Here is a 27,108-nt window from a genome sequence, read left to right as displayed (position 1 = left end):
ACCACCACACACACACACACACACACACACACACACACACACTGCTAACAAGCTATTAGGGCGTACCATCATTCCGCAGCTACGCTCAACTTTATCCGCTCAGCAATCGCGTCTGGCATCGCCGACCTCCGCCATCCGTTTGACTGGGGCCTGGGCCACGTGCGCGACCCGGTTCTCAAAGAAAAGTACTCGGAGATTGCGCGCAGCATCCAGCAGACCCTGCGCTTCCTGCACGTCATCAACGCGCGGCCCGACGAGCTCGAGACGGTCGACATCTTCACCTCGCACGAGGGTCTTCTGCTCGAATACGAGGAGGCCCTTACGCGGCACCTGGCCAAGCCGACTTCGCACTCCCCCGGCAGCAGCCGCGTCGCCACACCTCTAACCCGCTCCCCGCGCCTCAGCAGCAGCAGCGCCGCCGAGCCGCCAAGCAGCGCGCCGCCGCCGGCCACCAGGACGCAGGCCTACTACGACACGTCGGCGCACTTTCTGTGGATCGGCGACCGCACGCGGCAGCTCGACCACGCACACGTCGAGTTCTTCCGGGGCGTCGCCAACCCCATCGGCGTCAAGGTCGGGCCGAGCACGCCCGTCGAAGACCTTCTCGCGCTGCTGCGCGCGCTCAACCCGCAGCGCGAGCCCGGCAAGATCACCCTCATCACGCGCTACGGCGCCGGGAGGGTGGCGGAGCTGCTGCCCCGCCACATCCGCGCCGTCGAGGACTCCGAGTACCGCCGCTGCGTCGTCTGGCAGTGCGACCCGATGCACGGCAACACGTTGTCAACAGGCGCCGGCGTCAAGACGCGCCGCTTCAACGACATTTACAAGGAGCTGCAGGAGTCGCTGCGCATCCACAAGGAGCAGGGCAGTAATCTCGGTGGTGTGCACCTGGAACTGACGGGCGACGCCGTCACCGAGTGCCTCGGCGGGAGTGAGGGTCTGGACGAGGATGACTTGTCAACCAATTATACCTCGTTTTGCGACCCCCGGCTCAACGAGAAGCAGGCCTTGGAGCTGGCCTTTTTAATTGCCGACCACTTTTCCAAAGAGACCAAGAAGAATTAAGAAAAGCTGCTCTATCCGCTGGATATCCCGTATCGTTTCGACAGGTCGTTTTGTATATACAGCCAAGGACTGGGCTAAGCAGGAGATGATCAAGCAAGCCAGAATTCGCCGTCGTTTCACAAAAGCTGTCTAGCAGCTCCTTTGATATCCAAAGTAAAAGTCATCAGGTGTTTAGCATGAAAAGGGTCAGATATAAACGGACATGAGAAATAAAAAGCGTTTCTGTATCTCAAAGATGTACTAGGTTTCTCGCGGCCTTACTGCCACCCGGCGTATTCCAATATCTATGTCGTGTTTCAGTCATGCTCTGCACACGCAGTCCTTCTCGCTATATATACTCCTCGCCTCCCTCCCCGCTCTGCGCGTTTACAGGTGAATCGTCTGGGCGCCTTCAAAAGCGTCGCCCTTGTCTAACTTCTGCCAGCCGCGAACACTGCCGGCCTCGATGCAGACCATCGTCTTCCAGCCGTCCTTGGGTTCAAAGTCGGCCATGCCGGCTGCCTTGGCGGCGTGCGGGTTCCACACGACGACATCATCGAGATTGTCGCGGACTAGGCGCAGGCACTGGCGGCCGCCGACCTCGTGGAGCGTGATGGGCTGCGCCGGGCCGCCGGCGGGCGTGTATATGCTGTCAAGCTCGCCGTTAAAGGTGATGGCGCCCGTCTGCGTCTTGGCAGCCCGGGCCGCGAGCTGGTCAATGTAGGGGGCGTTGTCGAAGCCGTCGATGGAGACTTTGGAAATGTCCTAGGGGAGAGGTGTCCACGGTCAGTTTGGGAGAAGGCGAGGAGAAGAAAATGGCGGGTAGTATAGAAAGAAAAGGGCGGCCGCTCACCTTGACGCGGAAATATGTGTGCAGGAGCGTCTGAAACTCAAAGGGCTCGTCGCCATCATTGGTAATGACAATGGTGGTCGTCAGGCTCTCGCGGGTCAGCGTGACGCTGTAGAGCAGGCCGAAGCGGTAGGGCCAGGCCTTTCGGTACTCGTCGGCCAGCGACTCGGACGAGAGGCCAAAGTCGAGCTTGACGTTGGAGCTGTCGCCCTCGCTGGTAGACTTGCCTAGAAACTCCCAGCGCGAGTTGCGCGCGAAGCCGTGCTGCGGGAGGTCCTTCGTCTTGTCGCCGTTGCTGCCTGCTCCAAAGACCTATTTCGCCTGTTAACTCTCTACTCCAGTTTTCACCCCTCGTCTGTCTCTTCATTTCCCACGTCCAAAACTCACGGGAAAAACGAGCGGGATGCCGCCGCGCACCGCCTTGGTGCCATCGAGCTTGGCCGCCTCGCTCAGCCAGAGCTTGTCGTCGCCGGCCGCGTCCTTCCAGCTGAGCACTGTGGCGCCGTGCAGCAGCACGACAACGCTCTCGCCCGTCGGCAGTTCGGCCAGGACGCGCGCGTTGCCGTGCGAGATGGTGACCTGCGCCTGCGGCGGGAGGCCCGGGGTAGCGGCGAGCGCCGACGGCCGGTGCGGTCTATCCACCATGATGATGATTTCTGTATGTGGTGTTTTCGTACTAGTGTTATTTGTTTGATTCGTGAGAAGCTTGCCGCAAGATGCTTTCTGGGAAAAGAAATAAGGGATGAAGAAATCGCGGGGGAGGGGGCGGGGTTTGTGCTAGGTAACTAGAGAAAGGCAGGCGGCAGCGTCCCGTTGTCGCTTGTTTCGAGCGGCGGGGTCGATGCGTCGGGTAGAGGAGCGGCGGCTGCGAGTCCAGCGGGCTGACTATAGATGCGAAATTAAGGTTTGATGCTTGAAACGATGGAATTCATGGGAGGATGGTGATGGGTTGTATGACGCTGTTGTATCAAGGATCAAAAAATGGAGTGGCAGAGCTCGGCATGTTGGCTGAGCTCCGGTTTTTGGGGGGGGGGGGGGGGGGAGGGGTAATCTGAGAGCATCGGCACAATGATCCGCGCGTTGATTTCTCAACGCTGCAACAAAAAGAAGGAATTGTCTTTCTCCGTATACATACTACTGCTCATCGCTCTGACGGTGGAATTAAAATATGCTAAGAGATTGTGTCATGTAAGTGCCTCACACCATGGCTGTAGCCCCGGAATGGCTTGGTGGGCGATGATGCTGTTATCGCAGAAAGCAACCCAATTAGCTGTCCACTCGCCGCCCCAAAAAAAGAGCCAAGGTCATTGCCATTCAAGATGTGCTTAAGAGGAAACGATACAACAAGAATCATCAGAGAGCACACCCATTTTGACTGTGCAGGAAGTACAGGTTACCATCACGGCGTTTTGCATGCAATGAATGTGTAACCCTTGAAGTCGTCTATGGTATGTATTCAGCTTTGCCATGATTCTGGTTCATGATGCATCCATCCACTATCAACTGCGGGCATGGCCGTGTCGGACCCGGTAACGCAATGACTGCACATGGCAAGAACGACGACTATGAAGAGACTCTTCTCCAGACGAATACGAAATTGGCAGAAGAAGCAAAGAATGGTAATCATGACGGCAATCCATCCGTTTCGGACGACGACGCATCAAACTCGATCGACGCCATCATTGACGCGAAGAGTTACGACCCTGTACTGACTCGAAAGATGGCTCTCGTCAACTCGGCCATTGATGGAATTGGCATAAGCCGCTTTCAATGGAAGCTATCTTTCCTCAACGGGTTTGGCTATGCCGTTGATTCTGTACGCCACCAATCCCGTGCCATGCCACTTGCTATCTGCCGCTAACAAGTGCTTCCAGTCGCTCATCGTTTGCCAGTCCATTGCGAACCCGGCGGTGCAGCAGGAATATGGCCGGCCGACAGCCCGTATCGTGGGGATCCCCCTCGGCTCCCAAGTCGGACTGCTGCTCGGCGCCGGGCTTTGGGGCTTCTCTGCCGACATCATCGGTCCAAGGTTTGCCTTTCAGACCAGTCTCTTTTCCTGCGCCATCTTTGTCGCTATCGCCGGTAGTATGCCTGGCTACATTTCCTTTGCCGCCATGTGAGTTCCCTTGGTCTTTCTATTTCCGAGTCTGTTGGCTAAAAAGCTTGATCCCGTCAGAGGGGCAATTTACTCGGCCGGCGCCGGAGGTAATTACATCATCGACACCAGAAGCTTTCTCGAGTTCCTGCCCACCTCGCACTTGTGGCTGATTTCGTTCATGGCCTGGTGGGCGGTCGGCTATCTCGTCACCGGGCTGCTCGCCTCGGCCTTTATGAGCCGCTTCAACTGTCCGCCCCCGCATGGTGTCGCGCCGCAGAGGTGCGCTCGCGCGGACAACATGGGCTGGCGCTACCTGCACTTCACCTGTGGCGGCCTCGTGCTCGTCGCGGCCCTCGCGCGCAAGCTGCTCGTCAGGATGTCGCACACCCGTGACGAGGAGGTGGTGACGGCGGTCGACGCGGTGGCGGCGCAGGCCAGGCGTCCACACAGCCTGACGCTGGCCCTGGCCGAGGGCGTCGTGCGACACACAGAGCTGTCCGAGTCGTCAAGATGCACTTTCGGGGCCTCTTCCAGACACGGCTGCTAGCGTACTCGACGACCATGATCTTTGCGAATTGGTTCGTCATCGGCATGGTGTCGCCGCTGTACTCGGTCTTCCTCCCGTTCTCTCTGCAGAGCAGGGGCGCGGACACGGGCGATGGCTCGAATCACCAGACGTGGCGAGACTATGCCGTCAACCAGACGGCGGGGCTGATTGGCCCTATTATCGCCGCCGTCTTCGTGGAAAGCAGGCACTTTAGGCGAAGAGATACCCTGGCCGTCGGTGCGTTGATTACCATGGTGCTTCAGTTTGGCTATATCCAGATTGACACCGAGCCTCAGAATCTTGGCAATCCCGGCCGCCACTACCGCCGCCTCGTGAACATTACAACCCCCCACCCCTGACAAGGACTGCTACCATTGTTGCAGAAATATCTACCATGGCACAATATACGCTTACACGCCGGAGATTCTACCCGCCGCGCATTGAACCACCGGATACGGAATCTGCGTCGTCCTGAACAAGGGTTGGGGGGATTCTTGGCGTACTGGTGGGCAGCTACGCGAATTTGGAAACGACAGTGCCCTTGTTTGTATGCGCAGCGCTGTTTGGTCTGCTCGCCGTCCTCAGCCTGCTTCTACCCTTGGAGTCTCGGGGTAAGCGAAGCCAGTAGAGTGATCCGCCCTGAGGTTCAGATCGGTCGAAACCAGATCCAGGAAGCTCGGAGAACGCCGACCAGCTGGGTCTGGTTTCTTGTCACTTTCGCCGTCGCGATTTTACTCCATGGGGTAACTCGGTTATTATCTATTTCCCCATGGAGTATTTAGATCCCATATCGGATGACTGCATGTATATCAGGGACTGCATGACATGTGGCAACGGCCTCATTTAAAAGCTGCCGTGCTCGCAGTATCGGTTCTCTCGCCAACTGTGCATCTCTCCAGAATTCGGCAAACAAGTACATTTCAGAGTTTCTCAACACTTGTTCAATCTACGCAATGACTACTATTCGGCATTATGCTGGACGGGTAGAGGACTGGCCGAGCCCATCCGGTCTACAGGTTGTCATCGGCGTTTCAACTATTGTGCGCAGCTTCTCATCTCGTTTCGAAAATCATGCGAGCTCATTATATGATAGCTTTTGCTCTATGCAGTATCGGTCGCTTTGTATAACGTCTATCTTCACCCGTTAAAGGATTTCCCTGGGCCGTTGCTCGGTCGGTCTTCTCTGGTACGTCACAACCCGACCTCACACCATTGCTACATTGTTTGATCAAGTCTTACGCTACCAGCTATGGCGCTTCATCAACACCACCACAGGCAAGGTGCACCTGGAAAGGCTCCATCGCCAATACGGTGCGTCTCTTGCCCCTCCCTCCCTCCCCTTGGTCGACAACCTCGGGCTAACTAGCCTTCTCCAGGCCCGATTGTCCGCGTCTCGCCCAACGAGCTGTCATTTGGCTCCGTTGAATCCTGGAAGGCCATATACGGCGCCTCTAGCACGGAGCGGCGCATCCCCCCTAAAGGCGAATTCTGGGACATTTTCGGCGCCGGCTTCGCCAAGTCGTGTATCGCCAGCGAGCGCGACCCAGCCCGGCACGGCGAGATGAAGAAGATGCTGTCGGCCGCCTTCTCGCAGCGCTCGCTGCTGGAGCAGGAAGGCATAGTGAGCGAAACGATCGACCTGTTTGTGCGCATTATCGGCGAGGAGGCAGCGGCGGCGGAGCTAGGCCCAGCGGCGGGCCTCGACATGGTGAAATGGTTCGATATGGTCTCATTCGATGTCCTAGGCGAAATGGCCTTTGGCGAGTCTTTTCACAGTTTGGAAAGCGGTAGGATCATCACTTGAACGAGATCCCACGTCAAAGCTGACCCTTGGATACAGGCTCCCGCCACTTTTGGTCGGCGCTCGTTGAAGATCACATGTACCTTGTTACACTAATTGATAACATTGCCCACCTTGGCGCCGTGGCTAAGATGATGGGCTACCTGATCCCCTCCCGGCTTCTCGTGAAGAATAAAGTGTCGCAGTACAGCCGCGACAAAGTGGACAAGTACGTCGTGTGCGCTTGACCAGGGACTTCCCAGGGCACATCCGGCTGACACATCTGGGTAGAATCTTGTCCTCTAACAGTCGCCGCAAGGACTTTATCAGTCTCCTGGTAAGCAAGGTTCACAACGGAGAAATGGACAAAGAAGAGCTGGCCGCTCACGTTTCTACACTGGTGTAGGTTGCCCCTCCGGAAGCCCGACCGCACGCAACACAATGGGAAACGCTGACGTAAAGTACATGCTTAGCATCGCCGGCGGAGAGACAGTCGCCACGTCCTTGTCTGGCACCATCTTTTTTCTCCTGCGACACCCGGAAAGGATGAGACGGCTTACAAACGAGATCCGGGACCGCTTCGCCCAGTACGAGGACATCACGGCAGCCGAGGCGCAGAGGCTACCCTATCTCCAAGCCGTCATCAACGAAAGCCTGCGACTCTACCCCCCAGCCTCGCAGGGATTTCCCCGCACATCCCCGGGCTTTCAAGTTCATGGGCAGCATATACCTGCCGGTGTAAGTCTCGGCCAGCAACCCCTAAGATTGGACGACGGCTGACGGGGATGGGATATAGACGGAGATTTACACGAGTACATGGACCGTCTCGCATGACGAGCAGTACTTTTTGGAGCCCATGTCCTTTCTCCCTGAGCGGTGGCTGGATACGAAGACGACGGACAGGAGGGAGGCGAGCCAGCCGTTCTCTCTCGGCCCAAGAGGCTGCCTGGGACGAAAGTACGTTGGTGTACAGATGAACTCGAGTTGTTGCAGCCGACTAACATCATTGTAGCTTTGCCTGGATGGAGATCAACTTAATTTTGAGCAAGATGCTATGGACGTACAATCTGGAGCTTGTGGACCAGGATATTGACTTCGTGGGACTCGGGCACGTTTTCATCATGTGGTCGAAACCTAAGCTACATGTCAAACTCAGAAAGAGCGCAGAGACTCTTATTTGACTAACGTGGTGAGGGATGCGAGCTAGCTTGTCTCGCCAGGTCCAAGTCTACCAGTAGGAAAAATGGGTGGATGACTCGAGCTGATCCGACCAACCAAATTATCAATTAAATACAATTTCAAGCAAATGGCCGTGGACATATATACCCATGTTTCCATGTCGCTCTCTACCCATCCAGCAGCTTCATCAGCGCATCCAGTCTCGCGACGCAGCTCCCCTGTGCATTGCTCAACCTCTCACGCACCGCCACGACCAGCCGTACCAGCCGCGCCCTTTTCCCCGCCAGAAGCTGTGCCTGATTTTCCCGCCCATCTACGCAGACGACCTGGTGCGCCAGCTGCTCCAGGTGAATGACGAGGAGCTCCGCCACGCCGAGCTGCCGCGTCAAGCAGCGCGCGCCGCACGATTGCATCTGCTGCTCGAGGGTCTCGACGACACGGTCGTCGTCGGATGGGAGGGCGCCCACGCCCAGCCGCCCTACGAGACTGATGTCCATTTCAAACACGCCGAATGCTAGTCGCGGCAGGCACGTACAACCAGCGACGATGGACGGGCTGCTCCAGACCATGGCGGAAGCCGACGAGGTTGGTCCGGGGTATTGTGTGACGGCCTCGGCCTGGAAAGCGTGCTCAGCAGCGGCAGCAGCATCTAGCCAGTCGCTGGAGCAAAGGGGTTGGTCAGAGACCAGGTTGGTAAACTCATGGTATTCGTCGTCGCTTATCAGCAGGTTGTCCCAGTCCCACGTCGCATCCGTCGCCGTCGCCGACCGACTGGCCGTCTCGCCCGCTTCCTGATCAAAATCCGGCGTCAGGGACTGCACATGCCTGAAATCCTCCCGCTCCGTCTCTCCGTCCCCCGGTGTCGTTCTCGTACGCTCTGCGACTTTACCTGACCCGCCACTATGGCCTCGACTCGCTGACGCAGCGTGCGCCTCGCTCGTGCCGCCAGGCGCCGCCGCCGCCCTACCCCTCTCGTCGCAGCTCGTGAGGTACAAGCCTGGATCTACCACGATGAAGTTATCCCGACGCTTCTGCTCCGAGCGGACCGTGTGCTTTCGGGTATCGCCACGACGGTCCTCGGGCAGAGTAGCCGAAAATGTGCATGATTCTCCTGCCCGGGTACATCGATGGCAAGGATGGCCGCGGCATCGCACCTGGGCATGATTATGAGTGTCATACACATGTTCAGGGGGGCTGTTGCGTACAAACCTTGTATGTTCGACACATATCACAGGCGAACCGCCTAGACCGACGACCGTCGACGAAGTTTGTCGGGGCTTCGCGTGCTGACCGCGTCCGATGTTCAAGTTGGCCATCCATTTTCGCGCACAGCATACTCGCGCGAGTCTCTCTCGGCCATCGATCCTGCCTGTCAGTAGAGAGTGAACTGAAGGAAGAGGCATGAGATTAATGCTTCTTTTTGTCTGACTAATCTGTAGGCCAAGTCCGCTATTTACAGTCTGTCGGCATCCTAACTAATCCCCCGCCACCCCGGCTTTTCGCATTGAGGAGAAAGGGGGGGCTGTCAGAAGCCTTTCTGCATATGCCAGTGGAGGAAGGACCAATGGCGAGCATGTTTTCTAGCAAATACCAGGCAACTGATGCGCATGCATTACGCAGTGGGCAATTCCTGCATCTCCCCGCGGCAACAATGAGGCCATTCCTTCGTAATGGCCCCTCAATATCGACCCGTTCGCTGCATGGATGAACGCGGGGCTCGAAATTTCTTTATTGACGACATTTTTTGGTCGGGTTGCAACATACACCCAGGGAAGTAGAACAGCAAAAGCGGAGAAAAGAAGGATTGTGTTACTACAGTATTTGCTCTGAGCTAAATGGTATAGTATGTAGCAGCTTCCTACCTATGCAGGGAGTAGTGGAGTCAGTCCGTGTAGCAAATTGGGTTGCAAAAGACTGAGTACGAAGAAACAGGGTATATCTACAAGTATCATTTGGCCAGCCAACATCATGGCCGCACAGTCGCGCGTGCGATTTTCACTTCTCTTGCGGGCGTGACGTCTCCTCGTCAGTCTTGGTGAACAAGGCATTGTTATTGTTATTCTTGCCACTGCCGTCGCTGGCATGGCCGCTGGCGTGCTCGGCCTCGACCTTTTCCTCAGGCTCATCGAAAGCAATGAGAAGTTCTCCGTTCTTGCCGTATCGGTGGGGTGTCTCGCGGGCGACCTTGACTACGTCGAGTGCGCCCCTGAGCCCTGTAACCTTGCGGAAGATGGTGTCCATTTCCTCGAGCGAGCGGTAGGCCGTCTCAGGGAAGAAGAAGTAGACCGAAGGCACCATGATGGCGTTGATGATGGCGAAGATGGTGTAAGTGTGGTAGTCAATATTGGTAAATGAGACGGGGGTGATCATGACCACCATGAAGTTGAAGATCCAGTTGGCCGATGTCGACAGAGCGTTGGCCGGGGCACGGGTACGGAGAGGGGTGATTTCGGCAGGGTACAACCAGGTCATGCCGAGCCAGCCGACGGCGAAGAATGTGTTGAAGACAAATAAGAAGACGACACCGGCAATGCGGGTAGTGTCAGTCTTGTGCGAGTTGACACCGGCTAGGATCGCCATGGTGCATGCCTGACCGACAGCGCCGAACAGCATCAGCTTGCGGCGTCCGACTCGCTCGACCAGGAAGACAGCCGGCCAAGAGGCGATGAAGTATTCGGTCCCGTTCAGAGCAGCAAGCAAACGAGCAAGGAATGGGCTCATTCCGAGGTCAGCGTAAATCTTGGCGGCGTAGTAGGTGATGAGGTTGATGCCGCTAATTTGTTGGAACATTTGATTGACATAACCAAGAATGGTACGATGCAGCGTGCGGTTCTCGTCCATGCGGAACACTTCGCTATAGCCGCCCGCACTCTGTTCAGCGGTCTCCTTGATGGCACGGTACTCGATGTCGACAAGGGGGTCCTCCACCTCCTTGTCCGCAATCGCAGCGATGACGTTGCGCGCTTCGGCCTCGTGGCCCTTGAGAATCAACCAGCGCGGGGACTCGGGGAGAGCCATGACAAAGGCGAGAATGAAGACACAAAAGACGAGCTGAAAAGCGAGGGGGAAGCGCCAGGAGACGGAGGTGTTGGTGAAGGATAGGCCAAGGTCGATCCAGTAGGAGATCATGATACCGAAGGTAATCAGAGCACCTTCTATCATGACCAGCTTGCCACGTTTGTGCGACGAGCAGGTCTCTGACTGCCACATGGGAACCGTCGAAGTATTGCCACCGTTGCCAATGCCAGTAATGATGCGACCGATAATGAAGTGTTCGAGGGTGAATGCCGAGGCCTGTAGAACTGCGCCGACGGTCATGATGGCGGTGCCGAGGAAAATCATGCGGCGACGGCCGAGGGGGTTTCCGATGAAGATGGTAATGACGGCGCCGAGGAAGCAGCCGAGGTTGTACGAGGCCACGGCAATGCCCTGGTTTAGACTGCGCTGCGACCGGGAACCAGGAAGCTGGTCCATGTTTGGCGCGTCAGAAAGATCATTGATCTGGGGGAACTGCTCCAAGAAGATGGGAAGCGTCAGAATGCCGCCCATGACGCCCTGGTCTGTTGTCGCCAACGCGTTAGCATGAAGTCGCGTGTAGCAGGAACTGCAGAGGGAGTTTTTACCATAACCAAAGAGCAGAAAGTCGCATCCTGCGATTGTGCTGATTGCCCAGTTAAGGTTCTTGCCGGTCATGCCCATGTACATCTTTCGTGTCATGATTGCGACGTGCACCTCACACAAGGTGGGTTCTAGTTCTAGGGATTGGGGGTTTGGCAAGGCAATGTGATGCGCGCAGGTGGCCGACTCGGACGAGAAAGACCAGTGCCAGGTAGACGGTGAAGTAGAGGGGTAGTGAGTTGGACAGGCAAGCGGCTGAACCTGCGGCAGAAAGCCATTTATAAAGTTACATCGCAGCAAAAGCACCAGTGCCAGCGGTCTGCTTCCGAATCCCAAGGCCGCACAAAGAAAACCGACCCCCCACAAGCAGTTTGCCCGATGCCGGGGATGGGGGATGGGGGGATGGGGGATGGGGATGGTGGGTGAAGAGGGTGATGATGTGGAAGAGAGACAAGGTGAAGTGGGGCTTGTAACCCACCCCCTGCAGGTGGATATTATAACATGGTATATGACGCCCGTCATCAGTGGACTGCGAATGAAAATTGGCCGGTTGGCAGCGTTGATCTGGCGAGATAATAGTCCGATGGCACTAAATAGCAAGCCACGTAATTTGTACTTGAAGGGAATGTGCAGCCATAGTTTAATTGGCTTACACGGGTTGACCGTTCACTTCTCGGTTGGCACCCGCCAGCGGATCACGTTCTTGGGTGAGTAATCTATGTACAAATTACTCGTTTATACATACAGTAACTTACTGTAGCATGTATGGGCAAGTGGGTCGATGGAGAGTCCACACGACGTCATTGTTGTGAGCCTGAATTTTCGTCTTGTTTTAGCGCGACCCGGAAAAGATCAGGAGTAGAAGCGGTGAAACCTGGGACAATGACAAGCCTCAGGCGTGCCAAGCCACGCCGCTGTCAAACAAGCAAGACATACGTAATAAGTGGCTGGCGACACTGACTGCCTGGTGCAGGGATGAACAGTTGTGGGTGCCAAATCCTAGTGCATGGTAATTGTTGAACGCGACCTTGGGTTCACGTGGTCGTTTACTGTTTACTTTGGTCCACTCCCACGCACAGTCACGTGGTCGGTGCTAATTCATTACTCTGTAATCTCCTTAACATTATCACACTCACAGAGTACGCTATTCCGTTACCCCCTATCCCAATACCTGCTATCCGTGCTCACGCCAGTACTGGTATATTGTACTATCATGACGACTGATTCCCCTTCTTCGGTAGACTATACCAAGTATGCCGGGTCGCCGTTCGCGCGGGCGGTCCGTTGGCTTCACCACATCGTCCGTGGCCTGTGGGTGTTTACCACGGCCTACACTCTGAATCCGGCTCTTCGGCTATTATGCCTACTATTCAGCCTGCTGGCCGATCTGACAATCTGGCCCACGGTACAGCTGCTGCAGTGCACTCCATTCTACCCTTGGCTCGTCAATTTCTGTGTCGAGCATCGCGGCTGGTTTCTCGCCTTCACCATGGTGCCGCTCTCCTTCGCTCATGACCAATACGCACGCGTCCGTAACTTGTACTCCCGGGCCTTCCTGGCCACGCCGCACCTGCACGATGCACGCGTGCGCGAGGTGCAGCAGCAGGTCCGCGCGTGGAACGCCGCCGGTCGTAGACGATTGATGGTTACTGCCCGGCCTCCTTGGCTCTCTGTCAGCCTCCGCGTCGAGTCGTACAAGGACAGCTGCGAGCGGATCCGCGTTGATCTGCCCAACATCCTTGAGGTGAACACGACGCGGATGACGGTGCGTTGCGAGCCTATGGTCAACATGGGCCAAATCACCCAGCACCTCCTCCCAATGGGCTACGCCCTGGCCGTTATGATCGAGATGGACGACCTGACGGTTGGCGGGCTGCTGATGGGCGTGGGCGTCGAGGTCAGCTCACATATCCACGGCTTCTTCTCAGAGACGGTCCACGCCTGCGAGATGGTGCTGGGCAACGGCTCCCTCGTACGTTGCTCACGTACAGAAAAGGCCGATCTGTTCCACGCGCTGCCCTGGAGCCACGGTACGTAATCGGCCATGAACCTTAATGCTAGCTTGGGCGAGAAGGAGACTAACTAGCATTTCATGGCACTGTCTTAGGTACGCTGGGATTCCTTGTCGCTGTCGATTTGACTATCGTCCCGATAAAGCCGTTTGTGCACATGAGGTATATCCCGTGCCATAGTTCGGACGAGCTGCTAGAAAAGCTAACGACGTTGACGCACGCACCAAATACGCCGCCGCTGATTGAGACTACTATATACAGCAAGGATACTGCTGTCATCTTTGTTGGCGAGTTCAGCGATGGGCCGCCGGCTGGTCATGTCGATCGCATCAACGACGTGGGGAACCCGTGGAAGCCCTGGTTCTACGAGCACGTTGAGTCGTTCTTGTGGCACGGTCCGGGCGAGGACTGGATCCCGCTCAGGTCGTATTTCCATCGCCACACGCGCAGCATCTTCTGGGAGCTGCGTGAGGTCATCCCTATTTCCACGTACTGGTGGTACAAGTACGTCTTCGGCTGGATGGGACCGCCCAAGATCGCCTACCTCAAGTTGTCATCAGCACCGGCTATCCGCGAGGCGTCTGTCTTCAAGCATGTAGTGCAGGACATTATAGTTCCGTTGCGTCACCTGAAGGACGCTATCAGTGTCTACCACGACGCATTCGAAGTCTACCCGCTGCTCTTCTACCCGGTACGTATCTACAAACAGCCAGCCGGCCTGCAGGGGGCGCTGCACGAGCCTCGCCATCTGAGCACCCATCCAGTGACCGGCCGTCAGTATGAAATGTATTTTAACCTCGGCGTGTACGGCGTGCCGCCCAAAGTGAAGCGTAAGGAGTTCTGGGATGCTATCAAGGAGGTGCGACAGGTAGAGAAATTTGCCCGCGATCGTTGCGGCTACCAGCTCCTCTACACTGACAGCTTCATGACCCGGACCGAGTTTGAAGAGGTATGTGCACTTGCGAAAAAGAGGGGATGGATACAGAATAGGCATGCTAACATGACCCGCTGCTAGATGTTCGATCATCGATTGTACCGTGAGTGTCGTGCCAAGTACAACGCTATTGGTGCCTTTCCTGAGATCTACGATAAGATCAGGAGCAAATACTGCCCAGCTGATAATAGTGCTGAGAAATAGACAGGATAAGAGGGTATAAATATATCCTATAAATATTTTACCTTTAAACTATAATATTAAGTAAAACTATTTAATTATATATAAAAAAGGTTATTAAGATTTTATTTAAATATATTATTTAGAATATATTAATATTCTCATTCTAAGTTTCTAATTATTATAAATAAAGTTAGCTAAAAAGTATAAGTTATTAGTATTTAAGTAAATACCTTATTAAAGTACTATTCTATATTATATTAGCCTAAATCTATAGCTAATTTACTTTTCTTTTCTTTATTACTTTTATTATTCCTATTAACTTAACTTCTCTTATTATAAAAATTTCTATATAAACTATAGTTATCGTTACTAATATACTATTATTAGTAAATCTACTAATAATAGTAATAATAATAATAATAATAATATAAACAAGGTACAGCTCCGATACTCATAAATTAGTCGAGAGAGGTTGCTCTGTTGACCTGATCCTAGCTTCACCATACCCGCTGTCATTATGCCGAGACTAGACAAAGGATGGAAACGATTGTTTCGGCCAGCGTCTCATCCGCCGACTGGGACGCGACTGCTAAAAACAGTATCAAAGAAGCTTTAGATGCTGGATTTCTTGTCATTGCCGAGTCCACAATATTCCACTTTCAAGGCGCCGGCCGACCGAGCGATGCTGGGAAGAAAAGTCAGCTCTCCCGACGGGCATCGACCTTGACCATACCGTCTGTCCAAACTCTCGTCCGGAGCGATATTGGACGTGAGCGTATTCTCTGGCGAACCACTTTAGCTACCACGGCGCTGTCAGCCTGAGGACTGGGCAAGGACATACGTGATCTGCCTTTACATATTCACGACGTAGGCCTCGGAGGGATACCGCGCCTGCGAGACATCAAGGCATAGCCTACCCTGGCTCCCTTTTTGTCAATTCCCCCATTATCCCGAGCGATCGAGAACCATGAAGTGGGGAAGATGGCAGATGGTAATGTTAACTAGGTCGTGTCATATCGGTGGCGATGGTGTAGGGAAGGGAGTGTTGTAAATGTGTTTGTATGGAAAATGTCTTGTGGTGACAGACTTTTGGACCCCACTGTAGAAGGTTCCCGTTAGGGGGCGGTTTTTGTTAGCACCTTTTATCATCTTAAAATATTACATATATTCTCTAAAAAAAAATCATTGCCAGTATTATCTGATGAATCTATTTCTTTCCCTAGCTAATTGAAGTTAGAATACGCCCCCAAAGGTACCTATAGGTAACGAATACGAACCCTCTCCAAGTTTCTTGTCTGCGTCCACCCCGTTTGCATGGTCAATTATGATTTATTAATAGGTACCTGTTACCATCATCTAATATCGCTACTCAAGAGATGTTATTCTACAGTTTCTCCTATTGCTCTGTCCGAGAGGCCGGCCCCTACTTTATGCATAGTGATCTACCAGTTGATTTTGGGCGCATTCTCGACGGCCACTTCGTTTCGGGTTCTCATGATTGTTTTCATGCAATTTTCCAACTTACCAGATCCAACTAGTGCCCCCGTAAAGCAATCATCTACACAAATGCCAAGCTGTTATACACTCAAAGATGTCGTCACGTTGGAAAGCTGTCATCTTTAAACAGCCGAGCACATCGAGTGCACAGTTCGCCTCCATGACCACCTCTCTCAACCGCCACCAGCACGCCCGTATTCCCAAATTGCACTGCTCAACAACAAACAAGCCAGAACCCCAGCGATGCAATCACTGCTCGCTTTTGCGCGCCTGCGCCCGCCGCTCACCGTGGCGTTTCCCCATCCTTGTGGCGCGGCATGCGTTCCCCCCACCCCTCCCCCCAAAAAAGAGAACAGAAGACGCAACCTCCCAGCCACAACACACAGTGTCATCTTCGCACCTGCAATCTCAGCAACCGCCCTCTCCAAAAAAGCAATGCCTTGATTGGAACCCCCAATCTCACGCGGAAATTCATGCATCCCACATAACCGCCACCCAAGCAACCAACCCCCCCCCCGCGCGGCAAAACGAACCACCAACCAATGGCGGGGGCCGTCTTCGCGACCTACGACCGGCCGCCGCGCGCCCTCGACGTCGTCGCCGGACCGTCGCGGCAGCCCGAGCCGCATCTCGAGCTGCAGCCCATGATGACGCCGGCCGTGTGGCGAAGCGAGGGCGAGGACGAAGCCGCCGCCACGCCGCCGCGCCGACCACCGCAGCAGCAGCCGCTCTCGCACGACCTCGTCATGGAAAGGGCCCTGCCGCGCGCATCCCACCGCTACGGGCTGTCGCAGGCCATCGCGCGCAGCATCACCATGAGCATCGCGCTCGCGGGCATGGCGAGCGCGCTGTACCTGGTGGCGCGGTGGCCCGTCAAGCGCGGCGTGGCGGGCTTGGCCATTGGAGCGGTATGTGCAGTCTGTCTTGTGTTGCTATTTAAGAAAAAGAAAAACTGACGACGACGTAGAACGCCGTCGCCATCATCATCGACTCGTTCATGCTCGTCGACCTCATCAACACCAACCTCCCGCGCGTCTCGCCCTACGCTATTGGCGGCCTCGACTTTGTCATGCTCGCCGCCGCGCTGACGGCCGGTATTTTTGTCGGCTTCTCAGACCGCGGCTACGAGGACGACCCCGCCCCCTGGCGGCACGTCATGATGGTGACGGCCGGGCTGACGTGGACGACGGCGTAAGTTGCGCGGCTAGAGACGGTGGTGCGTGTTAAATGCTAACGTGGAGTTAGTGGCGTGAGGCTGGTCTATGTGGCCTGGAGCGTGTTGGATTGCAGGCGCGTGCGCAAGACGAGAGAGGACATGCAGAGAGTGTATGTATGAGAGGGCGCGACGTGGGCTGGGCATTGTTAGAGACTGTTCATTCTATGGTTTTGCTGGGCATTGTTGGAGACTACTCGTTTGGCGTTTCGATATAGCAAGGATACCCCCCGATTTCTTTGATAGCGCTTCACTTCATCTCACGTATTTTTCTCGCAGACTATATTCACACTTGGCTTGTCTTGTGCTCGCTTCTATATGGGGTATAACTGCATTCCGCCTCTAATTGCGACTATACTCGCCCGGCTCCAACAACGCCTCGTCACACCATCGCGGGCCATTGACGGGATTGCACCGCGCGGGCCTGCCGCCCGGCATCCGCACGGCATAGTCGCATCCCCAGCGCGCACTCGGTCCGTACGCGGGAAAATCCGTCGACACAATCTGGGCGCCGGACCGCAGCGCGGCGTCGCGCCGCGCCGTATCGCACTTGTCCCTCAGAACGGTATCCAGCGGCACGTCTGCGCGGGTGCGGACCCAGTAGCCGGCGGCGACCTGCTTCTGGATGTCGGCGACGGCGTCGTCGGTGGTTGGGTCGTTGTGTTTCTGGAAGGCGCAGTCGGGGTCGCCGGGGGCGGCATTGGTAAAGATGACGCGGCCCTCTAGGTTGGGGCGGCCGTCAATGTACGCGGTGCGCACGGGGTGGACGGGGCCATTGTCCATGACGAAGAAGACGCGGCCGCGGGCGGCGTCGAGGTCGGGCCAGCCGCGCTGCAGCACGGCGGCCTCGAGCGTGGGCAGGTCGTGGCGGCGGAGGTCGTCGGGGAGGACCATCTGCTCGCGGGGGAAGACGCTGCGGATCTCGGCGTCGAGCCAGTCAAGCAGCGCCGTGTCGTTCCAGGCAATGACGTTGGCGCCGCCAATCATGCGGCCCACGCTCTCGGCCGTCTTGAGCTCGAGCAGGATCGGCACCGGCACGGCGCGCGGGTGCGCGTCCAGCCACCGCTTGACGATGCGCAGGCACTGCACCACGCTGGCGCACACGCCCCCGACGTCGAGGTCCGGCACGTGCAGCACCTTGGTGCTGTTGGTGGCATACGTGGGATCCGACGGGAACGGGAGCCCGACGAGGCGCCTGATGAGCGGCTTGGCGTAGTTACCGCCGTCGGGGTCCGCAAGGATGTCGAGCCTAGAGAAAGGGTATCAGAGGCTGAGAGGAAAAACGTGCCCCTCGCAGCTTATCCCGAAAGAGAAAAGACGGAGAGAGGAACGGAGGAGGGGACGGGAAGGAGAGTGAGATTGAAACTCACTCCATGCTGCGGACGCGGTTGTACTCGAGCTGCACATCGAGCGCGGAATGCGAGTAGCGGAAATTAATAGCATCATTCGTGAACCTAGCCATGAAGCTTTGCTCCGCGGGGTCCGCCTCGACGTGGTAGCTGTTGTGCGTGCCGACGACCTGAATCTCATTCATGCGCAGCGCGCCCTCAGTCCAAGTGAGGCCGTTGCGGGTGTAATAGGCGTCTGGGTCAATGATGGAGCCGTCGCAGGCGAGGACGGCGGCGGGTAAAAAGACTGCGCAGGCAACATGATTCAGCAACGCAGCTACGGGACTCGTAATGGTCACCACATACGTAGGATATGCCATAAGTAGGTTGAAACCTGCAACGGCGCGCGGTCAGTGAGGCTCGGCAGGCGCGGAGGCGCGGAGGCGCGGAAGCTTACCATGGCTGCCACGGCGCTGTCAACGCACAGCGGTGGGCTTGACGGGATAACGGGTGATTTGTTGGCAGAGTGTTTGCAGAGGAGGATATGTATAGGAAAACGAAAAATAAAATAAAAAAATACAGGCGTTATAGGTTGCGAAATGTGAAAACAGTCCGAAGCCGGCAGTGTGTGGCCAGCTTATGCCGTTGCGCTGCGGCTTCTCCGCACCACCATCTTGAAACTGCGCCCGGCAAGGGTCCTTCCTGTATCGGCCACGACTCATTTTCTTTGTTCAATCTGCGAGCAAACACATTTCTTGCTTCTCTCATGACTATTGACGATTTCGACCCTTCTTCCTCATCCAACCGCGGCCCTTTCCACCTCGACTCTTCTGGTAGTCCAGGCACCAGTACCAATATCTGATGACCACCACCAGACAGCAGCCAGCGACGATATCCCTCACGCCTCACTCCGTCACGCCCTCACCCACCGACATACCTCGAGGAAACAAACCTATCTTGCTTGCTTGGCACAGACAATATGCAGCTGCCAGATACAGCAAGGGTCCTCGATGGCGGGATCGGCTGGCGCCCGCCCTGCAGCACGCGGTGCCGTCCGACCACCTTATTTGGCGCCACACGGATATTATGTGGTCACGTTTGCCGCTGACTTTGGTGGCGGCCTACATATGAATGCGATTTCCTAGTGTAGTGATTGGACAGAGCATGACGGCAGCGGAGTTTGGTAAGACTCATTCCACCAACTCTAACACATCGTGCAAATGCCAATGTGGCTACCATGTGCCAGAACTAGGTGCCCTATAGGTAGCGACGCCTGCCTTGTGTGGCTGGGTAAAGGCCGGCAACACACAAAGCACCAGCGCTACAGGGCACCACATAACACTAAAACACAGCATCTTTGCATGCTAATTTCTCTATAAATAGGGATATAATTAAATACCTTTTTAGATATATAAATAGATATATAAATAGATAATTAATTAATCTATTATTTAGTATATAGAACTCCTATTTTATATATTAACCTATAGAGAAATCGGCGTATAAATATGCCGTGTTTTGCTATTATGTGGTGTAATGTGGAATTTAAGTGCGTAAGTGCCAAAACGCAACTTTGCAAAAGGTGGTATTGATAGTGCACCGTAATCGTCCCGTCTTTTGCCTCACGTCGCTCCATCTTTGATTGTTCTACCATCTTTTTCAGGCAAAACACACTCTGTCTTTTTGTACTTTTTCCAAGAGAAAATTGCTTATTGAAACACGGACACGTTTAAACTATAAACCACCTTTTACAAGATTTGTACATTTTTCGTTGCGCACCCACCCACCAAAACACACCCAGAAACACCTCCGGTCGACCAGCCACCTCAGTTCTCATTCGATCAGCCTCGAACAAAAGGACAGGCATAATTCCCCAAACTCAAGAGCACTCTATAACCCGGTCTGTACTTGAAACAGGGACTGCAAACGCATAGTAGCAAGCCAGATCGACATCAGCGTCGAGGTGCTGCTGCCACGTTAGTCGCAACCAGGCAACACAAAAGCAACAAAGAAAGAAAAAGAAAAAGAAGAAAGAAACAAGACAACAATAAAGTGCTGTCATGATGCTCATATCAGTAGACGAGACTTGGTAGACAAGGAGAGTACATCTCGTCATCTGATACAAGACACTCTTGTTGGTTCCAGTCGTCGATGTTGCCCGACACGCCAACATATAGACTATCGTAAAACTCAATCACGAAAACAGATCCATCACACAATCATCACAAGAACTCAACAAGTTCCTCTCCGCTGCCGATTTAGTCCGAGAGCCAACACGACCCGGTTTCCGAGGGCACCGTCGCGGTTCGGCACCCCGACTACCTGACGAAACCCATTCATTTAGATCAGAATTTCCCCCAGGCAACCTGTCAAAGACACAAAATGGTTCTCTGTTTGCCGCCGTTACCATCACACCTACCGCCAGCCGAGCTCGTCCCACCAGTCCCCATCAGCTCTCCGGCCAAAATGTCGTGAGCTATTTAATGCATCTGACATGTGAAGCGTTCCGATATATATATACATATTACAATATAATATGCATCGTTGCTATAGCCAGCTTACTGCAAAAGCCCCGAAAATTTCCATACTTTTCCCCATCCCAACGGGGAAAAAAAAGGCGGTAGTCACCCGACTTGACACCAATGCACTCCACGCCCCGTCCGTCCCAACAACCGGACCCCTGGCCAACCGGTAATCTTATCAATCAGTTCCAATCAGTTCCACCCCAGATGGGTCTCGGCTCCTTTTTTTGATTTGTCTCAAAATCTCCCTCCATAACCCTGCTCATTTATTCATAGTTTGACTCAAGGTCGCGGACGGGGAAAGCGAGCTTGTAGCCTCGGCCCGCCGAGAGGGGGAACCGCCTTCGCTGACGGGCAAAGCCACAACCTTGCATCTCAACGAGCGAATAAGACGATATATCAGAATCAATGTAGGGTGGACAAAGAACAGGCGAGACACGGAAAACTGCCGTGGTGGGGATCTTCAGCCATGTGGCGAGACAAGGCGAGCGACAAGTCTGTTCTCTGGTGTGAGTGGACTCGGTTCGGGCGGTTTGTTGCTTCTTCTTTCCGATTAAGCATAGTAACTATTCTTCCTCGCAAGGCGCATCCCACTGCCAAGCCAGCACTTGTCGCTTTCCCACTTTTCGACGAATTCCGTTCATGGGGTTGCGCTCAGGAACACGTTCAGAAACCAACGCCGCGGTGCCAGCAACTCCACCTCGTCGAATCTTGGGGCCAAGAAGCTCCGAGCTCGACGAGGCAGCCGAGCTGAGAAGACGAAGAGGAAGCTAGCCCATTGTATAAATGCAAACGACACTCCCCTAGCCACCACGTTTGTCTCATCTCATCCGTACTCTCACCCATTCCCCCCCATTGTTCCCATCGTCTCATCACTCTCCCCCAAAACCGCCCATCATGTCTCAGGTCGTGCTGCCCGCGCTCATCCCCGACATCCCGCGCATCTACCAAATCTACTTTGACGCGTTTCGCGCCGACAAGATGGGCGCGCTGATGCTGCGGATCCTCTTCCCCGGCACGCTCGACGACGAGTTCCGCAAGGCGCACGCCGCCGGCACGCTCAGCTACTGGCACCTCAGCGACTGCCAGTACACCCTCAAGGTCGTGGACACGGCCACGGGCGCCATTGTCGGCATGGGCCTCGGCGACGCCTACCTGCGCGAGCGCACCGTGCCGGAGCGCGCCAACCACGGCGTGCCCTGGCTCGAGGGCGAGCAGAGGGAGCGCGCGGAAAAGGTGCTCAATCCCTTGTGGGAGGTGCGCGAGAGGCTGTTTGGCGGCCGCCGTTACATCTGTACGTTGCCCCTGTTCCCTCCCTTGGGCTCCTCGTATAGACGCGAGAAGGATACAGTCACAGAAGACGCTAACAAGAACCAATACCCCGTTCACAGACTGCCATGTCATCGCCATTGACCCCCAGTACCAGGGCCGCAAGGCCGGTGCCCTGATTGTGCAATGGGGCATCGACCTCGGGGAGAGCGCCGGCCTGCCCGTCTATTTTGAGTCGTCGCCGTCCACCGTCGGCCTGTACAAGAAGATGGGCTTCGAGGTGCTCGACGAGCAGATTGTGCACGACGCCGCCCTGCTCGGCACCGACGAGGACATTGTGGTGCCGCTCATGGTCAAGATGCCAACGTGTGCCAAGGGCATGTCATTCAAGGAGTGGCGCGAGACGGGGTATCCGGAATTCACAAGAAAGTACCAACCAGTCATCAAGGAGGCCCAAATCACCTGTTAGAGTTGGTTTAGTTTATTTTGTTAGCGTTCTGGAGTGCAGTGTGGCGTTTTAGTTTTAGCCGTGGCGAGTCCTGTTATAACAAACCTGGCGAATTCCCACTTGTTGGCCGAGCCTTGCCGGTTTCATTGAGCGTAAGCGAGAAAATTTCTAACCCTCCACATAACATTTCAGCCATTTCAAGGCAAAGAAAGAAACTGAAATGGCAAAGCGGAAAAGTAGGGTCGCGTAACGTTAGTGTTGTAGTGTGCGGAATTGGGGTGCCAGATCCCTGCTCGAAAACGGTTCAGCTGCGTTATCAGATCCATCAGATAACGCGAGTGACCCACTGGGCTGATCCAGGCGTTGGCCCAAGTTGCAACTTGTCAGCCACGCTTTTTTCACAAAACCCGCAACCCAGCCTTGGCACGCTTTGTGAGAGCCCTGAGAGGGAGGGCCAGCATTCGGGGACCGATCGGAGTCGGAAAATTGAGGGGCTAGAGTCGGAGGGCGCCACGTATGACCAGGGACTTGTTCGCAGCGCCGAAAACGACGGGAAATTATAGCCGTCTCGTCAGCTCGGGCACAGGTCCGAGTCGGCCGCAGACGATCAAAATACATATCGATACTACTGCTCCTGGGGGCTCCGTCTTCTTTTATCGTTTCCTCTTACATCGCACAATCACAACATCCACACTCACAGCAGCCGCAAAAATGCTGAGCAAGGCCGTCTTGTACGTCAAGCTCGTGTGCATCTTCGCCCGCATCATGGGCGGGGAGATCCGCCGACTGCTGCGCTTCCGGCGCGTCCGCAACCAGGCGAAGAAGACGGGCTCGACACCGTCCGGCGAGCGCACGCACAACATCGTTGTCATCGGCGCCTCGTTTGCGGGCCACTACGCGGCGCGCATCCTGGCGCGCTCGCTGCCGCCCGACAGCACGCACCGCGTCGTCGTCGTCGAGCCCAACAGCCACTTCCAGTTCACCTGGGTGCTGCCGCGCTTCTGCGTCGTGCCGCACGGCCACGAGCACAAGGCCTTTGTCCCGTACGGCAGGTACGCCGACGCCGTCGACGGCGCGCTGCACTGGATCCGCGGCCGCGCTGCCCGCATCACCGCGTCCGACGTCGTGCTGCAGGACACGGGCGAGAGCATCCCCTACCAGTACCTGGTGATTGCCACGGGCGCCGCGGTGCAGAGCGGGCTGCCGTCGCGCGTGAACAATACGGACAAGAGCGAGGGCGTCGAGCTGTTGCGCGCGATGCAGCAGCGTATTGCACGGGCAGAGACGGTCGTCGTCGTGGGCGGTGGTGCCGCGGGCGTCGAGGTGGCGACGGACGCAAAGAGCCTTTACCCGGATAAGCATATTATCTTGGTGCATTCGCGCGCCGCGCCGATGCATCGGTTTGGCAAAGAGTTGCAGACGGCCGCCATGGAGGGATTGACCCGACTCGAAGTCGAGGTAATTCTGGAGGATCGTGTCATTGAAGAAGACGATGTCAACGGCACAGTGACACTCAAGTCTGGTCGCAAAATAGACTGCGGCTGTTTTGTAAGACTTCAACGCCGATTCCCGCCCCTTGTTTTCCGCTTCTGACATATTTCTCTAGATCAACTGCACAGGTCAAAAGCCGAATTCGTCGATCCTCTCGACGCTGTCGCCAGCATCCATCTCGTCGTCGGGCTACATCAAGGTGAAGCCCAGCCTGCAGCTGGTGGACGAAGCGTTCCAAAATATCTACAGCTGCGGTGATGTCACGGATACAGACGTTCCAACGCCCAATGCGCGTTCGGCCATGGCGCAGTCCATCGTGGCAGCCGAGAACATCCTGCTCGCGATTGAGGGCAAGAAGCCGCAGCACGAGTACCGACACAGCTGGCCGGAGAGCTTCATCAAGTTGACCCTGGGACTGGTAAGCGTTGACCTGCGCGGTCGCATCGGGCAGTTGCTAACGGCATACCAGGACCGCTCGGTCTCGCATCTGAGTGATGGCAAATGCGATATCCTCTTCCGCAGCAAGGAGAAGAAGGAGGAGCTCATGGCGGCCCAGTGCTGGAAGTCGCTGGGCCAGGTGCCGTACGAGGATGACTACATGCAACAGAAATTGGAGAGCGCGTAGTAGACAGGAACTCGAGAACTGTAGTATAGACATGTTTGGAAGTTGTATTTACAAATGTAGCTTTTTGCCCGATTTTATTCGACTGGGGTGAAAGACGCCACCCAGACGTCCATTGTGCGTGTTTTGCGGCCATTCATGGCAGCATGCGAAGCAATGACAGCCTCGCGGGACGACAGAAGCATCTCCTTGACGCGGGGCGAAGTAATGCGCTTGCCGACCTCGTCCACAAAGCTCTTGCTGCGAACCTCGCCCGACTCCCACACACCATCTAGCAAGCCCGCGGCGGGAACAATAATGGACTCGTCGCCGACTTTCAATCCAGACGCTTCGGCAATCTCCTTGATACCAGCCGGGCTCAGCAGACAACGAATATTGGCCGTGCTGGAAGGGTTGTGCGCCTCGAGCGCGGCTCTAGCAATGGCGGAGAGGAGATGGGGCTGCGCATCGCGCTCGGTGGCCGTGAGGGCGTACTCGGCGACCAGCACGGCGCCGACGCGGCCCTGCATGGCGCGGAGGATCGTGGACAGCACGTCGCGGTTGTCAAAGTACCAGATGCAGTGCGAGAAGACGGCATAGTCCCAGACCTTGTCGCCCGACGTGGCCAGGACGTCTGTGGGCTCGGCATTGTGCCAGGTGATGCGGTCGCCGAGGGTGCCGGCGCTGATGATGGCCTGGGCCTGGGCCAGCGTGTACGGCGAGCCATAGTCCGGGGGGCCGGGGTCGACGGCATCGACATGGCCGTTGGGGCCCGCGGCGGTGGCCAGGACGGTGGTGCAGGTGCCCTGGCCGCAGCCAATCTCGAGAATCGTGGAGCCGGGCGGGATGCGCCAGGCGTTGATGAGCTGGAGACGGTGCTCGACCTGGACCTTTTCAATCTGGAGGGCCGTGTCGTTGGGGGTAGGTGAGTAGCGGGCAATGCTCTCGGCGGTGTCGAGCGAGATGGGTGTAAAGGCGGCCATTGTGATGACGTAGCTGATGTGCTGGCTGCTGGTCAACTGCTGGAAGGCAGGGCGGCGCAGCGGTTATATATATCAAGTTTGGTGGTGAGACTGATTATGGTGTCGATGTCGATTGAAATCTGACGATTCGAAATGTACTTGGTGTAATTGTTCCGCCAATGGGTCTGGATAGCATGGTCCCGCCTCGTAAGAGGTTGAGGTGGTGTGACTGACGCCGTGAGTCACTGACAAACGGCGGTCGTCCACCAGTTGGATGGGTGCGGGCGGCCCCGCAAGGCTAGGAGATGAGGTTTATCGAGTCAATGAGCGGCCGCCGACGAACTAAAGTAGCTCTGTTATGTGAGTCAAGTGACAAGTGCTGATGGGCGTATGAGTTTTTGGGTAGGCAGGGGAACAGAGGCCCGGCTGGCGCGGCATTGATGACGGCTTTGTTTGCGAGGGTGGCCCGTATTCGGATAAGAATTGTAGGGTACGCCAAAGACGTGCTGGGATTGATATCAGTTTTTTTGGCAAAGCCTCATCTGGGAAACCCCTGGTAGAATCTCGGCTCGGTTGGAACCGGTTATGTGCAAACACGTTGGCCATCCCCGGTTGGAACTATTAGAGTGCAGGGTCGAGAGTGAGAGTTTGGGGGCGTCACGCCAGTGAGCCCATACGGTGGTGGAGGCCGACAAGCTGGCCAGTTACCCAGTTACTAACGTGCCAGCAGTTTACAGTGTCTTGGTACCGAGATAATAGAGAGCGCCTCGATTGAACGTGTTGAAATATGTGAATCATCTGAGTCATGCCAAACAGCCAGCATATCAACACGCTGCGTATTTGACATGCCATCACTCAGTCTTCTCGTAATCCCTCTGACCCAACACTAACACGGTTAGGACATTCCAACATCGAACCACCACTGTACTCCGTATTATAGATTACACTATTTCGTCGTTTCAGATTATTGGTTCTTATTATCCGTACCCGCCTAGACCTTGCCAAGGCCCGGACCATGCTCCGACCCATTCTCTGCCCTCCTACTCGTCAGCCCCGTGCACATCCCACCCGTCGGGCTCCAGACGCTGCTTCTGGCTTCATTGCCAGTATCTTCGTGCCACCATTTCAAGTTGATTTCGCCGATCAACTTGTGTGCCACGTGACGGCATCTCCCTAGCCATTTCTTTTTTTTTTGGCCCTCCTTTGTTGCATAGTTGTGTACATTTGAACCGTTTCCCCGACCCTCCCCCGCTCGTGTGGCCACTGCAACCCAACACATCACCTTCCTACTCCCTATGCTCGTGCTGCCGCATCCTTGTTGACGCCTTTCCCGCCATGGCAGACGCCTACGACGTGCACTGCGGTCCCTACGACGCCATCCCGGACACGGCGTCGGCCGGGCTGCTCTTCCTGCGGCGGCTGCTGCCGGCGCTCGACTCGCTCGGCCCCTTTGACGACGACGACGCGCAGCCGGCGGCCGCTCGTCCGGTACCTCGCGCCCCGGCGCCACCTTTGTCATGAACGGCGGCCCG

The 27,108-nt window shown here is 55.7% G+C and overlaps 12 protein-coding genes across 12 annotated transcripts in view; 8 read left to right on the top strand and 4 right to left on the bottom strand.

Moving 5' to 3' along the window:
* The window catches only part of CCM_05988 (phospho-2-dehydro-3-deoxyheptonate aldolase), a gene marked incomplete at both ends in the record, with an annotated part of 1,740 nt that extends 675 nt beyond the window's left edge, over positions 1 to 1,065 (top strand). Inside the window, one exon of the mRNA XM_006671132.1 lies at positions 60 to 1,065. Coding sequence (XP_006671195.1) covers positions 60 to 1,065 — 1,006 coding nt within the window. The remainder of the gene's footprint in view (positions 1 to 59) is intronic.
* A 366-nt stretch (positions 1,066 to 1,431) lies between these two features.
* On the bottom strand, positions 1,432 to 2,539 carry CCM_05987 (putative apospory-associated protein c; the record flags this gene model as incomplete). Its single annotated transcript, XM_006671131.1, has 3 exons — positions 1,432 to 1,809; positions 1,898 to 2,206; positions 2,282 to 2,539. 3 exons carry the CDS (start codon positions 2,537 to 2,539, stop codon positions 1,432 to 1,434), a joined length of 945 nt encoding a protein of 314 aa, XP_006671194.1.
* Positions 2,540 to 3,431: 892 nt separating this feature from the next.
* On the top strand, positions 3,432 to 4,898 carry CCM_05986 (sugar transporter, putative; the record flags this gene model as incomplete). Its single annotated transcript, XM_006671130.1, has 4 exons — positions 3,432 to 3,710; positions 3,769 to 4,010; positions 4,071 to 4,470; positions 4,527 to 4,898. The coding sequence occupies 4 exons, from the start codon at positions 3,432 to 3,434 to the stop codon at positions 4,896 to 4,898; spliced, it is 1,293 nt and encodes a 430-aa protein (XP_006671193.1).
* Positions 4,899 to 5,308: 410 nt separating this feature from the next.
* CCM_05985 (Cytochrome P450) lies at positions 5,309 to 7,500 on the top strand (the record flags this gene model as incomplete). The annotated part of the gene is made up of 8 exons (XM_006671129.1): positions 5,309 to 5,343; positions 5,690 to 5,850; positions 5,916 to 6,326; positions 6,380 to 6,548; positions 6,611 to 6,721; positions 6,793 to 7,057; positions 7,116 to 7,276; positions 7,332 to 7,500. 8 exons carry the CDS (start codon positions 5,309 to 5,311, stop codon positions 7,498 to 7,500), a joined length of 1,482 nt encoding a protein of 493 aa, XP_006671192.1.
* A 1,993-nt stretch (positions 7,501 to 9,493) lies between these two features.
* On the bottom strand, positions 9,494 to 11,215 carry CCM_05984 (sugar transporter STL1; the record flags this gene model as incomplete). Its single annotated transcript, XM_006671128.1, has 1 exon — positions 9,494 to 11,215. One exon carries the CDS (start codon positions 11,213 to 11,215, stop codon positions 9,494 to 9,496), a length of 1,722 nt encoding a protein of 573 aa, XP_006671191.1.
* Positions 11,216 to 12,329: 1,114 nt separating this feature from the next.
* On the top strand, positions 12,330 to 15,157 carry CCM_05983 (24-dehydrocholesterol reductase; the record flags this gene model as incomplete). Its single annotated transcript, XM_006671127.1, has 5 exons — positions 12,330 to 13,146; positions 13,224 to 14,077; positions 14,271 to 14,279; positions 14,741 to 15,014; positions 15,069 to 15,157. 5 exons carry the CDS (start codon positions 12,330 to 12,332, stop codon positions 15,155 to 15,157), a joined length of 2,043 nt encoding a protein of 680 aa, XP_006671190.1.
* Positions 15,158 to 16,284: 1,127 nt separating this feature from the next.
* CCM_05982 (uncharacterized protein) lies at positions 16,285 to 16,937 on the top strand (the record flags this gene model as incomplete). Its single annotated transcript, XM_006671126.1, has 2 exons — positions 16,285 to 16,650; positions 16,710 to 16,937. The coding sequence occupies 2 exons, from the start codon at positions 16,285 to 16,287 to the stop codon at positions 16,935 to 16,937; spliced, it is 594 nt and encodes a 197-aa protein (XP_006671189.1).
* A 360-nt stretch (positions 16,938 to 17,297) lies between these two features.
* On the bottom strand, positions 17,298 to 18,743 carry CCM_05981 (uncharacterized protein; the record flags this gene model as incomplete). Its single annotated transcript, XM_006671125.1, has 3 exons — positions 17,298 to 18,204; positions 18,326 to 18,590; positions 18,650 to 18,743. 3 exons carry the CDS (start codon positions 18,741 to 18,743, stop codon positions 17,298 to 17,300), a joined length of 1,266 nt encoding a protein of 421 aa, XP_006671188.1.
* Positions 18,744 to 19,049: 306 nt separating this feature from the next.
* On the top strand, positions 19,050 to 20,152 carry CCM_05980 (uncharacterized protein; the record flags this gene model as incomplete). Its single annotated transcript, XM_006671124.1, has 5 exons — positions 19,050 to 19,116; positions 19,170 to 19,335; positions 19,429 to 19,466; positions 19,547 to 19,573; positions 20,085 to 20,152. 5 exons carry the CDS (start codon positions 19,050 to 19,052, stop codon positions 20,150 to 20,152), a joined length of 366 nt encoding a protein of 121 aa, XP_006671187.1.
* A 1,550-nt stretch (positions 20,153 to 21,702) lies between these two features.
* On the top strand, positions 21,703 to 22,543 carry CCM_05979 (Acyl-CoA N-acyltransferase; the record flags this gene model as incomplete). Its single annotated transcript, XM_006671123.1, has 2 exons — positions 21,703 to 22,099; positions 22,197 to 22,543. The coding sequence occupies 2 exons, from the start codon at positions 21,703 to 21,705 to the stop codon at positions 22,541 to 22,543; spliced, it is 744 nt and encodes a 247-aa protein (XP_006671186.1).
* A 690-nt stretch (positions 22,544 to 23,233) lies between these two features.
* CCM_05978 (mercuric reductase, putative) lies at positions 23,234 to 24,638 on the top strand (the record flags this gene model as incomplete). Its single annotated transcript, XM_006671122.1, has 2 exons — positions 23,234 to 24,070; positions 24,129 to 24,638. 2 exons carry the CDS (start codon positions 23,234 to 23,236, stop codon positions 24,636 to 24,638), a joined length of 1,347 nt encoding a protein of 448 aa, XP_006671185.1.
* Positions 24,639 to 24,712: 74 nt separating this feature from the next.
* On the bottom strand, positions 24,713 to 25,597 carry CCM_05977 (SAM-dependent methyltransferase; the record flags this gene model as incomplete). Its single annotated transcript, XM_006671121.1, has 1 exon — positions 24,713 to 25,597. The coding sequence occupies one exon, from the start codon at positions 25,595 to 25,597 to the stop codon at positions 24,713 to 24,715; it is 885 nt and encodes a 294-aa protein (XP_006671184.1).
* Positions 25,598 to 27,108: the final 1,511 nt, after the last annotated feature.

Source organism: Cordyceps militaris, assembly GCF_000225605.1.
Source record: "Cordyceps militaris CM01 unplaced genomic scaffold CCM_S00004, whole genome shotgun sequence".
NCBI classification, from domain to species: Eukaryota; Fungi; Ascomycota; class Sordariomycetes; order Hypocreales; family Cordycipitaceae; genus Cordyceps; species Cordyceps militaris.
Note: the sequence above shows the minus strand (reverse complement) of the source record. Positions and strands in the feature narration are given on the sequence as shown.